Source organism: Macaca mulatta, chromosome 4, assembly GCF_049350105.2.
Source record: "Macaca mulatta isolate MMU2019108-1 chromosome 4, T2T-MMU8v2.0, whole genome shotgun sequence".
NCBI classification, from domain to species: domain Eukaryota; kingdom Metazoa; phylum Chordata; class Mammalia; order Primates; family Cercopithecidae; genus Macaca; species Macaca mulatta.
The window spans coordinates 126,113,597-126,125,686 of NC_133409.1; the positions used below are offsets into that span (position 1 = coordinate 126,113,597).

At 36.5% G+C, this 12,090-nt stretch overlaps 1 protein-coding gene across 1 annotated transcript in view; it reads left to right on the top strand.

Annotated features, from left to right (window-relative positions):
* COL21A1 (collagen type XXI alpha 1 chain) overlaps positions 1–12,090 on the top strand; it is a 202,163-nt gene that overhangs the window by 72,570 nt on the left and 117,503 nt on the right. Inside the window, exon 3 of the mRNA XM_078001279.1 lies at positions 6,279–6,830. Coding sequence (XP_077857405.1) covers positions 6,279–6,830 — 552 coding nt within the window. The remainder of the gene's footprint in view (positions 1–6,278; positions 6,831–12,090) is intronic.

Below are 12,090 nucleotides of genomic sequence, written 5' to 3' on the forward strand. Positions count from 1 at the left end.
CTTTTGAGAAGTGTCTATTCATATCCTTTGCCCACTTTATGATGGCGTTGTTTGTTTTTTTCTCATAAATTTGTTTGAGTTCTTTGTAGGTTGTGGATATTAGCCCTTTGTCAGATGAGTAGATTGCAAAAATTGTCTCCCATTCTGGAGGTTGCCTGTTCACTCTGATGGTAGTTTCTTTTGCTGTGCAGCAGCTCTTTAGTTTAATTAGATCCCATATGTCAATTTTGGCTTTTGTTGCCGTTGCTTTTGGTATTTTAGACATGAAGTCCTTGCCCATGTGTATGTCCTGCATGGTATTACCTAGGTTTTCTTCTAGGGTTTTGATGGTTTTAGGTCTAACATTTAAGTCTCCAATCCATCTTGAATTAATTTTCGTATAAGGAATAAGGAAAGGATCCAGTTTCAGCTTTCTACTGATGGCTAGACAATTTTCCCAGCACCATTTATTAAATAGGGAATCCTTTCCCCATTTCTTGTTTTTCTCAGGTTTGTCAAAGATCAGATGGCTGTAGATGTATGGTATTATTTCTGAGGGCTCTGTTCTGTTCCATTGGTCTATATCTCTGTTTTGGTACCAGTACCATGCTGTTTTGGTTACTGTAGACTTGTGGTACAGTTTGAAGTCAGGTAGCATGATGCCTCCAGCTTTATTCTTTTGACTTATGATTGTCTTGGCAATGCGGGCTCTTTTTTGGTTCCATATGAACTTTAAAGCAGTTTTTTCCAATTCTGTGAAGAAACTCATTGGTAGCTTGATGGGGATGGCATTGAATCTCTAAATTACCTTGAGCAGTATGGCCATTTTCACGATTTTGATTCTTCCTATCCATGAGCATGGTATGTTCTTCCATTTGTTTGTGTCCTCTTTTATTTCACTGAGCAGTGGTTTGTAGTTCTCCTTGAAGAGGTCCTTTACATCCCTTGTAAGTTGGATTCCTAGGTATTTTATTCTCTTTGAAGCAATTGTGAATGGAAGTTCATTCGTGATTTAGCTCTCTGTTTGTTACTGGTGTATAAGAATGCTTGTGATTTTTGCACATCGATTTTGTATCCTGAGACTTTGCTGAAGTTGCTTATCAGCTTAAGGAGATTTTGGGCTGAGACGATGGGATTTTCTAAATATACAATCATGTCATCTGCAAAGAGGGACAATTTGACTTCTTCTTTTCCTAACTGAATACACTTGATTTCTTTCTCTTGCCTGATTGCTCTAGCCAGAACTTCCAACACTATGTTGAATAGGAGTGGTGAGAGAGGACATCCCTGTCTTGTGCCAGTTTTCAAAGGGAATGCTTCTAGTTTTTGCCCATTCAGTATGATATTGGCTGTGGGTTTGTCATAAATAGCTCTTATGATTTTGAGATACGTTCCATCAATACCGAATTTATTGAGCGTTTTTAGCATGAAGGGCTGTTGAATTTTGTCAAAGGCCTTTTCTGCATCTATTGAGATAATCATGTGGTTTTTGTCTTTGGTTCTGTTTATATGCTGGATTACGTTTATTGACTTGCATATGTTGAACCAGCGTTGCATCCCAGGGATGAAGCCCACTTGATCATGGTGGATGAGCTTTTTGATGTGCTGTTGAATTCGGTTTGCCAATATTTTATTGAGGATTTTTGCATTGATGTTCATCAGGGATATTGGTCTGAAATTCTCTTTTTTTGTTGTGTCTCTGCCAGGCTTTGGCATCAGGATGATGTTGGCCTCATAAAATGAGTTAGGGAGGATTCCCTCTTTTTCTATTGATTGGAGTAGTTTCAGAAGGAATGGTACCCGCTCCTCCTTGTACCTCTGGTAGAAATTGGCTGTGAATCCATCTGGTCCTGGACTTTTTTTCGTTGGTAGGCTATTAATTATTGCCTCAATTTCAGAGCCTGTTATTGGTCTATTCAGGGATTCAACTTCTTCCTAGTTTAGTCTTGGGAAAGTGTAAGTGTCCAGGAAATTATCCATTTCTTCTAGGTTTTCTAGTTTATTTGCATAGAGGTGTTTATAGTATTCTCTGATGGTAGTTTGTATTTCTGTGGGGTCGTTGGTGATATCCCCTTTATCATTTTTTATTGCGTCTATTTGATTCTTCTCTCTTTTCTTCTTTATTAGTCTTGCTAGCGGTCTATCAATTTTGTTGATCTTTTCAAAAAACCAGCTCCTGGATTTATTGATTTTTTTGGAGGGTTTTTTGTGTCTCTATCTCCTTCAGTTCTGCTCTGATCTTAGTTATTTCTTGCCTTCTGCTAGCTTTTGAATGTGTTTCCTCTTGCTTCTCTAGTTCTTTTAATTGTGATGTTAGAGTGTCAATTTTAGATCTTTCCTGCTTTCTCTTGTGGGCATTTAGTGCTATAAATTTCACTCTACACTATGTTTTAAATGTGTCCGAGAGATTCTGGTGTGTTGTATCTTTGTTCTCATTGGTTTCAAAGAACATCTTTATTTCTGCCTTCATTTCGTTATGTACCCAGTAGTCATTCAGGAGCAGGTTGTTCAGTTTCCACGTAGTTGAGTGATTTTGATTGATTTTCTTAGTCCTGAGTTCTAGTTTGATTGCACTGTGGTCTGAGAGACAGTTTGTTATAATTTCTGTTCTTGTACATTTGCTGAGGAGTGCTTTACTTCCAACTATGTGGTCAATTTTTGAATAAGTGAGATGTGGTACTGAGAAGAATGTGTATTCTGTCGATTTAGGGTGGAGAGTTCTGTAGATGTCTATTAGGTCCGCTTAGATGTCTATTAGATCTGCAGAGTTGAGTTCAATTCCTGGATATCCTTGTGAACTTTCTGTCTCATTGATCTGTCTAATGTTGACAGTGGGGTGTTGATGTCTCCCATTATTATTGTATGGGAGTCTAAGTCTCTTTGTAAGTCTCTAAGGACTTGCTTTATGAATCTGGGTGCTCCTGTATTGGGTGCATATATATTTAGGATAGTTAGCGCTTCCTGTTGAATTGATCCCTTTACCATTATGTAATGGCCTTCTTTGTCTCTTTTGATCTTTGATGGTTTAAAGTCTGTTTTATCAGAGACTAGGATTGCAACCCCTGCTTTTTTTTGTTCTCCATTTGCTTGGTAGATCTTCCTCCATCCCTTTATTTTGAGCCTATATGTATCTCTGCATGTGAGATGGGTCTCCTGAATACAGCAAACTGATGGGTTTTGACTCTTCATCCAATTTGCCAGTCTGTGTCTTTTAATTGGACCATTTAGTCCATTTACGTTTAAGGTTAATATTGTTATGTGTGAACTTGATCCTGTCATTATGATATTAGCTGGTTATTTTGCTCGTTAGTTGATGCAGTTTCTTCCTAGCATCGATGGACTTTACATTTTGGCATGTTTTTGCAATGGCTGGTACCGGTTGTTCCTTTCCATGTTTAGTGCTTCCTTCAGGGTCTCTTGTAGGGCAGGCCTGGTGGTGACAAAATCTCTAAGCATTTGCTTGTCTGTAAAGGACTTTATTTCTCCTTTGCTGATGAAACTTAGTTTGGCTGGATATGAAATTCTGGGTTGAAAATTCTTTTCTTTAAGAATGTTGAATATTGGCCCCCACTCTTCTCTGGCTTGTAGAGTTTCTGCCGAGGGATCTGCTGTTAGTCTGATGGGCTTCCCTTTGTGGGTAACCCGACCTTTCTCTCTGGCTGCCCTTAACATTTTTTCCTTCATTTCAACTTTGGTGAATCTGACAATTATGTGTCTTAGAGTTGCTCTTCTCGAGGAGTATCTTTGTGGCGTTCTTTGTATTTCCTGAATTTGAATGTTGGCCTGCCTTACTAGGTTGGGGAAGTTCTCCTGGATGATATCCTGAAGCATGTTTTCCAACTTGGTTCCATTTTCCCCCTCACTTTCAGGCACACCAGTCAGACGTAGATTTGGTCTTTTCACATAATCCTATATTTCTTGGAGGCTTTGTTCATTTCTTTTTCCTTTTTTTTACTCTAGACTTCTCTTCTCGCTTCATTTCATTCATTTGATCTTCAATCATTGAAACTCTTTTTTTTTTTTTTTTTTTTTTTTTTTTGAGACGGAGTCTCGCTCTGTCTCCCAGGCTGGAGCGCAGTGGCCGGATCTCAGTTCACTGCAAGCTCTGCCTCCCGGGTTCCCGCCATTCTCCTGCCTCAGCCTCCCGAGTAGCTGGGATTACAGGTGCCGCCACCTCGCCCGGCTAGTTTTTTTTTGTATTTTTTAGTAGAGACGGGGTTTCACCGTGTTAGCCAGGATGATCTCGAACTCCTGACCTCGTGATCCGCCCGTCTCGGCCTCCCAAAGTGCTGGGATTACAGGCTTGAGCCACCGCGCCCGGCCTGAAACTCTTTCTTCTAGTAGATTGAGTCGGTTACTGAAGCTTGTGCATTTGTCTCGTATTTCTCATGTCATGGTCTTTGTCAGTTCGTTTATGGCCTTCTCTGCATTGATTATTCTAGTTATCCATTCTTCCATTCTTTTTTCAAGATTTTTGGTTTCTTTGCACTGGTTACGTAGTTCCTCCTTTGGCTCTGATAAGTTTGATTGACTGAAGCCTTCTTCTCTCTACTCGTCAAAGTCATTCTCCGTCCAGCTTTGATCCGTTGCTGGTGATGAGCTGCGTTCCTTTGGAGGGGGAGATGCGCTCTGATTTTTTGAATTGTTTGAATTTCCAGCTTTTCTGCCCTGCTTTTTCCCCATCTTTGTGGTTTTATCTGCCTTTGGTCTTTGATGATGGTGACGTACTGATGGAGTTTTGGTGTGGGTGTCCTTTCTGTTTGTTAGTTTTCCTTCTGACAGTCAGGACCTTCAGCTGTAGGTCTGTTGGAGATTGCTTGAGGTCCATTCCAGACCCTGTTTGCCTGGGTATCAGCAGCGGAGGCTGCAGAAGATAAAATATTGCTGAACAGTGAGTGCTGCTCTCTGATTCTTGCTCTGCAAGCTTCATCTCAGGGGTGTACCCCGCTGTGTGAGATGTGAGGTGTTGTTCTGCACCTAGTGGGGGATGTCCCCCAGTTAGGCTACTCAGGGGTCAGGGACCCACTTGAGCAGGCAGACTGTCCGTTCTCAGATCTCAGCCTCCATGCTGGGAGATCCACTGCTCTCTTCAAAGCTGTCAGACAGGGTCATTAACATCTGCAGAGGTTTCTGCTGCCCTTTTTTTTTTTTTTTTTTTTTTTTGCTATGCCCTGTCCCACGAGGTGGAGTCTACAGAAACAGGCAGGCCTCCTTGAGCTGTGGTGGGCTCTGCCCAGTTCGAGCTTCCTGGAGGCTTTGTTTACCTACTTAAGTCTCAGCAATGGCAGGCGCCCCTCCCCCAGCCTCGCTGCTGCCTTGCAGTTAGATCTCAGACTGCTGTGCTAGCAATGAGGGAGGCTCCGTGGGTGTGGGACCCTCCCAGCAAGGTGTGGGATATAATCTCTTAGTGTGCCATTTGCTAAGACCCTTGGTAAAGCACAGTATTAGGGTGGGAGTTACCCGATTCTCCAGTTGTTGTGTTTCTCAGTTTCTAAAGGGATTCCCTTCCCCCTTGCACTTCCCAGGTGAGGTGATGCCTTGCCCTGCTTCAGCTCTCGCTGGTTGGGCTGCATCAGCTGACCAGCGCCGATTGTCTGGCACTCCCCACTGAGATGAACCTGGTACCTTAGTTGAAAATGCAGAAATCACCCCTCTTCTGTGTTGCCCACACTGGGAGCTGGAGGCTGGAGCTGTTCCTATTTGGCCATCTTGCTCGCACCCCCCGGGAAAGTCTTTTTCTTTCCACAACTGCTTATAACTTGTTCAAATGTAACTTGCACCAAAGATGGTATTTTTTCCCCCAAAAAGGACCTTAGGATGTGCTGACCACATGTGTTTCCTGGTAACTCGAAACAAGAATCTCTATCTCTACTAAGCAAGGAATAGCTTTATACCTTTAATCATAGATTGTTAGGACAATTTGATGCTCTGACTATATCATTCACTGAATATGAGACATCAGACCTTTAGAAACTCATCTTGGATATAATGCAAGAGTTGATTCATTGGGTGATCTTGGTTCATTTAACTTTTATCAACTATTAATATATCAAAGATGAAATTTTATTGGCTAGCTAAGTCCTGAAGTTGGTAGAAAATCTGTTTTTAATTTTTTTCTCCCTATTGACTGGCTTATATTTTTGTAAATATTTCAGGTTAGCATTAAGCTACCCATATTTCATTGACAATTTAAAATAAGCAATGATGTTAGTGTATAGCTGAAACTCATAAATTTAAAATCTCTCCCTTTTTGCTTTTTATATAAAAGATGTGCTATGATGGTTTTCTTTTGCACTTAGGTTGTCGTACTGCTCCGACAGATTTAGTTTTCATCTTAGATGGCTCTTATAGTGTTGGCCCAGAAAACTTTGAAATAGTGAAAAAGTGGCTTGTCAATATCACAAAAAACTTTGACATAGGGCCAAAGTTTATTCAAGTTGGAGTGGTTCAATATAGTGACTACCCTGTGCTGGAGATTCCTCTTGGAAGCTATGATTCAGGAGAACATTTAACAGCAGCAGTGGAATCCATACTCTACTTAGGAGGAAACACAAGGACAGGGAAGGCTATCCAGTTTGCCCTCGATTACCTTTTTGCCAAGTCCTCACGATTTCTGACTAAGATAGCAGTGGTACTTACGGATGGCAAATCCCAGGATGACGTCAAGGATGCAGCTGAAGCAGCAAGAGATAGTAAGATAACATTATTTGCCATTGGTGTTGGTTCAGAAACAGAAGATGCCGAACTTAGAGCTATTGCCAACAAGCCTTCGTCTACTTATGTGTTTTATGTGGAAGACTATATTGCAATATCCAAAATAAGGGAAGTGATAAAGCAGAAACTTTGTGAAGGTAAGCCTTAAAATGCCTTAATATAATTTGGAAACAATTAATAATTGTGCTTTTTACATTTTGATATAACCTCTGCATTAACACTGGTGTAGATTGTTGTATTTAATGTCAATTATAATGTTACAACATTTATAATGTTATAAATGTTATATTTACACTGTGAGCACAAATTTTTTGTGTTATATGTATTTAGGATAAATTTTGGTTTTAAAAAATAATTTACAAATCTACATATGGAAAATACAATATTTTGTAACATTTATTATTTTTCCTTTCAATTATAACATGTCTATGGTAGAGATTGTAGAAAAAAGTCACAAAGAATAAAAATATATATAAATCACACATAATTGTATCACCCCATTAATGAGTTTTTCTATATTTTACATTCTAGTTTTTTTCCTTTTTTCCCTGGTATGTTTTATTTTACTCTTCTGCCTAAATCAAGATACTATTGCATATATAGTTTCCTACTTTGTTTTTGTAGTATATACTCTTGTGTATAAAATTTTTATACTCTATTCACATGATAGCAGGCAAGTTCCTACTGTAATTTATTTTAAATTTTTCCTGTTTTTGTACATTTAGTTTATTGTTTTGCTAATATAAATGACAAAAATGAATATTCTTGTACATAGTTCTGAGCTAGAATTTCATTATTTCTTCAGAAAAAAAGCTTCAAATTACTGACATATTTAAAGTTAGGGAGAAACATGTTAAAATTGCACTTTAAAAAAGCTTAATTTCCCTTTCACACAACATTTGAAAATAAAATAACAGTTTATTAATTATGTTTATGTTGTTTCATAAAATCTAACTTCATGTTCATGATAATTGCATGGTATGGGAAGGTCCCAGTTTTGGTAAATATTAATCCTATTAAGGCATAGACATGCTAATGTTCACATTATTTTAGGGGAGAGTAATTTTTTATATCTCTTATTTTTTAATAATATAGGTATTTAGTGTACCGTATTAAAGTAATATTCATATAAAGTGAATATTAGTTTGTCTACAAAAGCTCCCAAAGTGGGTGGCTTCACAGTTGACAAAAAAATCCTGTGTGTTTCTGGGTTAGGAAACAAATTATATCATTCATTCCTCTGTTTTCTTCACATTTGCTTGTGGGATATGGTAGAGGAAAACATTTTTAAATTTTCGTATTTAAGAGACTATAAAAAATTAAACATCTTCTTCCATGAAACTTTAAGTAAAGGTACTATAACTACAAATCGCCACTACAGTTCTTTTTATGAATCTCTAGTGGTAAGATTTTGTTGACGTTTATCATCCTGAACAGGCAAATAGGATTTAAATTTTTAATATGTGGTCATATTAGTTAGAATTCTTTGGTTTTGAAGCCAGGTATTTTTTCATTCTTAAAACAGACTTTTCCTGGAGAAATTTCATTTATCATTCATTTTTATCTTTAAATGTAAATGTAACTGATACAATGTTTGTTCAATATTTGCTTCAGAGACTTTTTCTGTGGATCTGTATTTTGGTAGATGCATTCTATTTTAATGATTCTAACTACACATGAAAGAGTAGGTGTGCTTAAAAGAGTTAAACATTCTTTTAGCTAAGATGTATCATCTATAAACAATCAAAATTGCAATCTTGCCAAATATATTTTCATTCACACTCGAAAAGATGTAAATAATTTCTGTGACTAATCAGCACGTATCTGCTGCACAATAGCCATCTTTTAAAATGTTTTTGAAATTGCACTTATGGAATTTATATGGGTGTTCTGCACTTGACTTTTTATACTTGATTAGAGTATGATTAATGCAGTAAACTAAAACATTGCTATATTACAACAGCCACAAACCATGTAATCTGTGTTTGAATCATCTGACAAATTCACAAATGCTTTTTCTTTGATACATACTTAACTTCTACTTTGAAGTGTTAACATGTAGGATGACCATTTCCTAATACTGTTTATTTTTACACTCTGCTGTAGTTAAATCACAATGAACAAAATATTATTGAGTTAAGTAATATTTACCGCAGTTTATTTCATCTTTGTGGACCTATGATTTCTCTGGAAGAGTTGTATCTAATACTTTCCTTTCTCTGATGGGTGATGATTCCTTTATCTGTGTGAAAGACTTCTGCTGCTGCTGCTGCTGCTACCACTACCACTACTACTACTACTACTACTACTACTACTACTACTGCTACTACTACTACTTCTACTCTTACTACTACTGCTACTACTACTACTGCTACTTCTTTTTCTTCCTCCTTCTCCTTCCTGCCTCCTTCCTTCCTCCTCCTCCTTCCTTTTCCCCCTTCCTCCCCCTTCCTTCTTCTTCATTTCTCTTTCCCCCTCATATAAAAGACATTAACATGAAACCTAGTCTCCTAACATTTTTTAATGTACAGTATTGTGAATTATAAGCACAATGTTGTGCAGCATATCTTTGGAACTTTTTCATCTTGCTTGACTGCAACCTCCATACTTCCTTCCCTCCCTCCTTCTCTCCCTTCCTTCCTTCCTTCCTTCCGTCCTTCCTTCCTTCCTTCCTTCCTTCCTTCCTTCCTTCCTTCCTTCCTTCCTCCCTCCCTCCCTCCCTCCCTCCCTCCCTCCCTTCCTCCCTCTTTTCCTTCCTCTTTCTTTTTTTTTTTTTTTTGATAATGGCCAGCCTAACATGTATGAGGTAACATTTCATTGTAGTATTGATTAGAATTTTTCTAATCATTAGTGATGTTGGACATTTTTTTCGTATACCTGAGGCCATTTGCATATCATTTTTGGAGAAATGTTTATTTAAGTCCTCTGTCCATTCCTTAAACAGTTTTTTTCTGTTGCTGAGTTGGAGTTTTTTATTTATTTTGAATGTTAACCCCTTATCAGATATATGGTTTGCAAATACTTTATCCCACTTCATAGATTGCCTTTTTACAGTGTTTTTTTCTCCTTTGCTGCACAGAAGCTTTTTAGTTTGCTATAATCTCAGTTGTCTATTTTTGCTTTTTTTGTTGCCGGTAACTTTGGAATAAATTCAAGAAATCATTACCAGACTGATGTTATGAAGCTTTTCCCTAGTTTTCTATTAGAAATGTTATAGTTTCAGGTCTTATGTTTAAATCTTTGAGTTGTTTTTTGTATGTGGTGTGAAATAAAGGTCCAATATTATTCTTTTGCGTGTGGATATCTGGTTTTCCCAGCACCATTGATTGAAGAGATCCTTTCCCCATCAGGCAGCCTTACCACCCTTGTCAAAGATAAGTTCATTGATGCATGCAAGAGTGTTTTCTGGGCTCTCTATTGTGTTCCATTTGTCTATATGTTTGTTTTTATGCCTTTACCGTACTGTTTTGATTACTCCAGCTTTGCAATATATTTTGAAATCAGGAAGTGTGAGGCCTCCAACTTAATTTTTGTTTCACAAGATTGTTTTGACTGTTTTAGGTCTTTTGAGGATTCATATAAATTTTAGGAATGCTTTTTCTATTTCTATAAAAAATGTCATTGGGATTTTTATAGGGATTGCATTGAATCTGTAGATCACATTAGGCAGTGTGGAGTTTTTAAGTAATATTGTCTGCCAATCCATGAACACAAGATATATCTCCATTTATTCCTTCTTCAGTTTCTTTTATCAATGTTTTGTAGTTTTCAATGTACAAGTTTTTTTGATTCTTTGGTTAAGTTTATTTCTAAGTATTTTATTATTTTTATGCTTTGTAAATGGGATTATTTTCTTAATGTGCTTTTTAAATTGTTGTTATTGTATAGGAACGCAACTGATTTTTATATGTTGAATTTGTATTCTCCAACTTTGCTTAATTGGTTTATTCTAACCATTTTTTTTTGGCATGGAATCTTTTATGTATAATCATTAGGGTTTTCTATATTTATTCATGCTATCTGTGAACAGAGATAATTTTCTTTCGTGATTTGAATCCCTTTTATTTATTTTCTTGCCTAATTCCTCTGGCTAGTACAATGTTGAATAGAAGTGGTGAAATTAGGCATCTTTATCTTGTTCCTTGTCTTAGAGGAAAAACTTTTATCATTTTACCATTGAGTATGATGGTGGCTGTGAACTTTTCAAATATGGTCTTTATTATGTTAAAGTAGTTTCCTTCTATTCCTTACTTGTTGTGTGCTTTAATCATAAAATAGTGCTAATTTTTGTCAATTTTTTTCTGCCTCCATTGAGATAATCATATGTCTTTATCCTTCATTCTGTCAAAGACACATTTATTGATTTTATATGTCAAACTCTTTCATCCTGTGGATAATTTCCATTTGGTCATGGTGTATAATGTTTTTGATGTGCTGTTAAATTCAGTTTGTTAGTATTTCATTGGGGATATTTACATCTGTATTCATCAGTGATATTGGCTTGTAGTTTTATTTTATTATGGTATCTTTTTCTGGCCTTAGTATCAGGTTAATGCTGGCCTTATTCACTCCTCTTCAATTTTTAGAAAGATCTTAAGAAAGATAGGTATTAATTCTTCTTTAAATGTCTGGTAGAATTCACCACTGAAGCCACCTGGTACTAGGCTTTTATTGTTGGGGTGTTTTGATTACTGATTTAAATTTCCTTTAATCTCTAGTTATAGGTCTGTTCATATATTCTATTTATTCATGTTTCAATTTTGGTAGGTTTTGTGTTCTAGGAATTTATCCGTTTCTTCTAGGTTACCAAATTGTTGATATATAGTTGTTCATAGTGGTCACTTAAAATCCTTTTTATTTCTGTGGCATCAATTGTAACATCTCTTCTTTTACTTCTTGTTTTATTTGAGTCTTCTCTCTTTTCACTTAATCTAGTTAAAGATTTGTTATTTTGTTGATTTTTTTCCAAAAAAGCAACTCTTGGCTTTGTTGATTTCTTTCTATTTTCTATTTTATTTATTTCTGCTTAAATCAAAATTATTTTTTTCTTTCTGCTAACTTCGGGCTTAGTTTGTCTTTTTTTTTTTTTTAATAGGTCCTTGAGGTGTAAAGTTGTTTATTTGATATCCTTTTTCTGTTTAATGTAGGCATTTATTGCTATAAACTTCTCTCTTAGTACTGTTTTCCTGCATCTCATAAATTTTGGATGTTGTGTTTTTGTTTTCATCAGATATTTTCTAACTTTGTCTCTGATTTCTTCTTTGACCTAATGGTTGTTCAAAAGTGTGCTATTTAATTTTTACATATTTGTGAATTTTTCAATTTTCCTCCTGTTGTTAATTTTTAGTTTTATTCCACTGTGGTTGAAAAATACACTGGTGTTGATTTCAGTCTTCT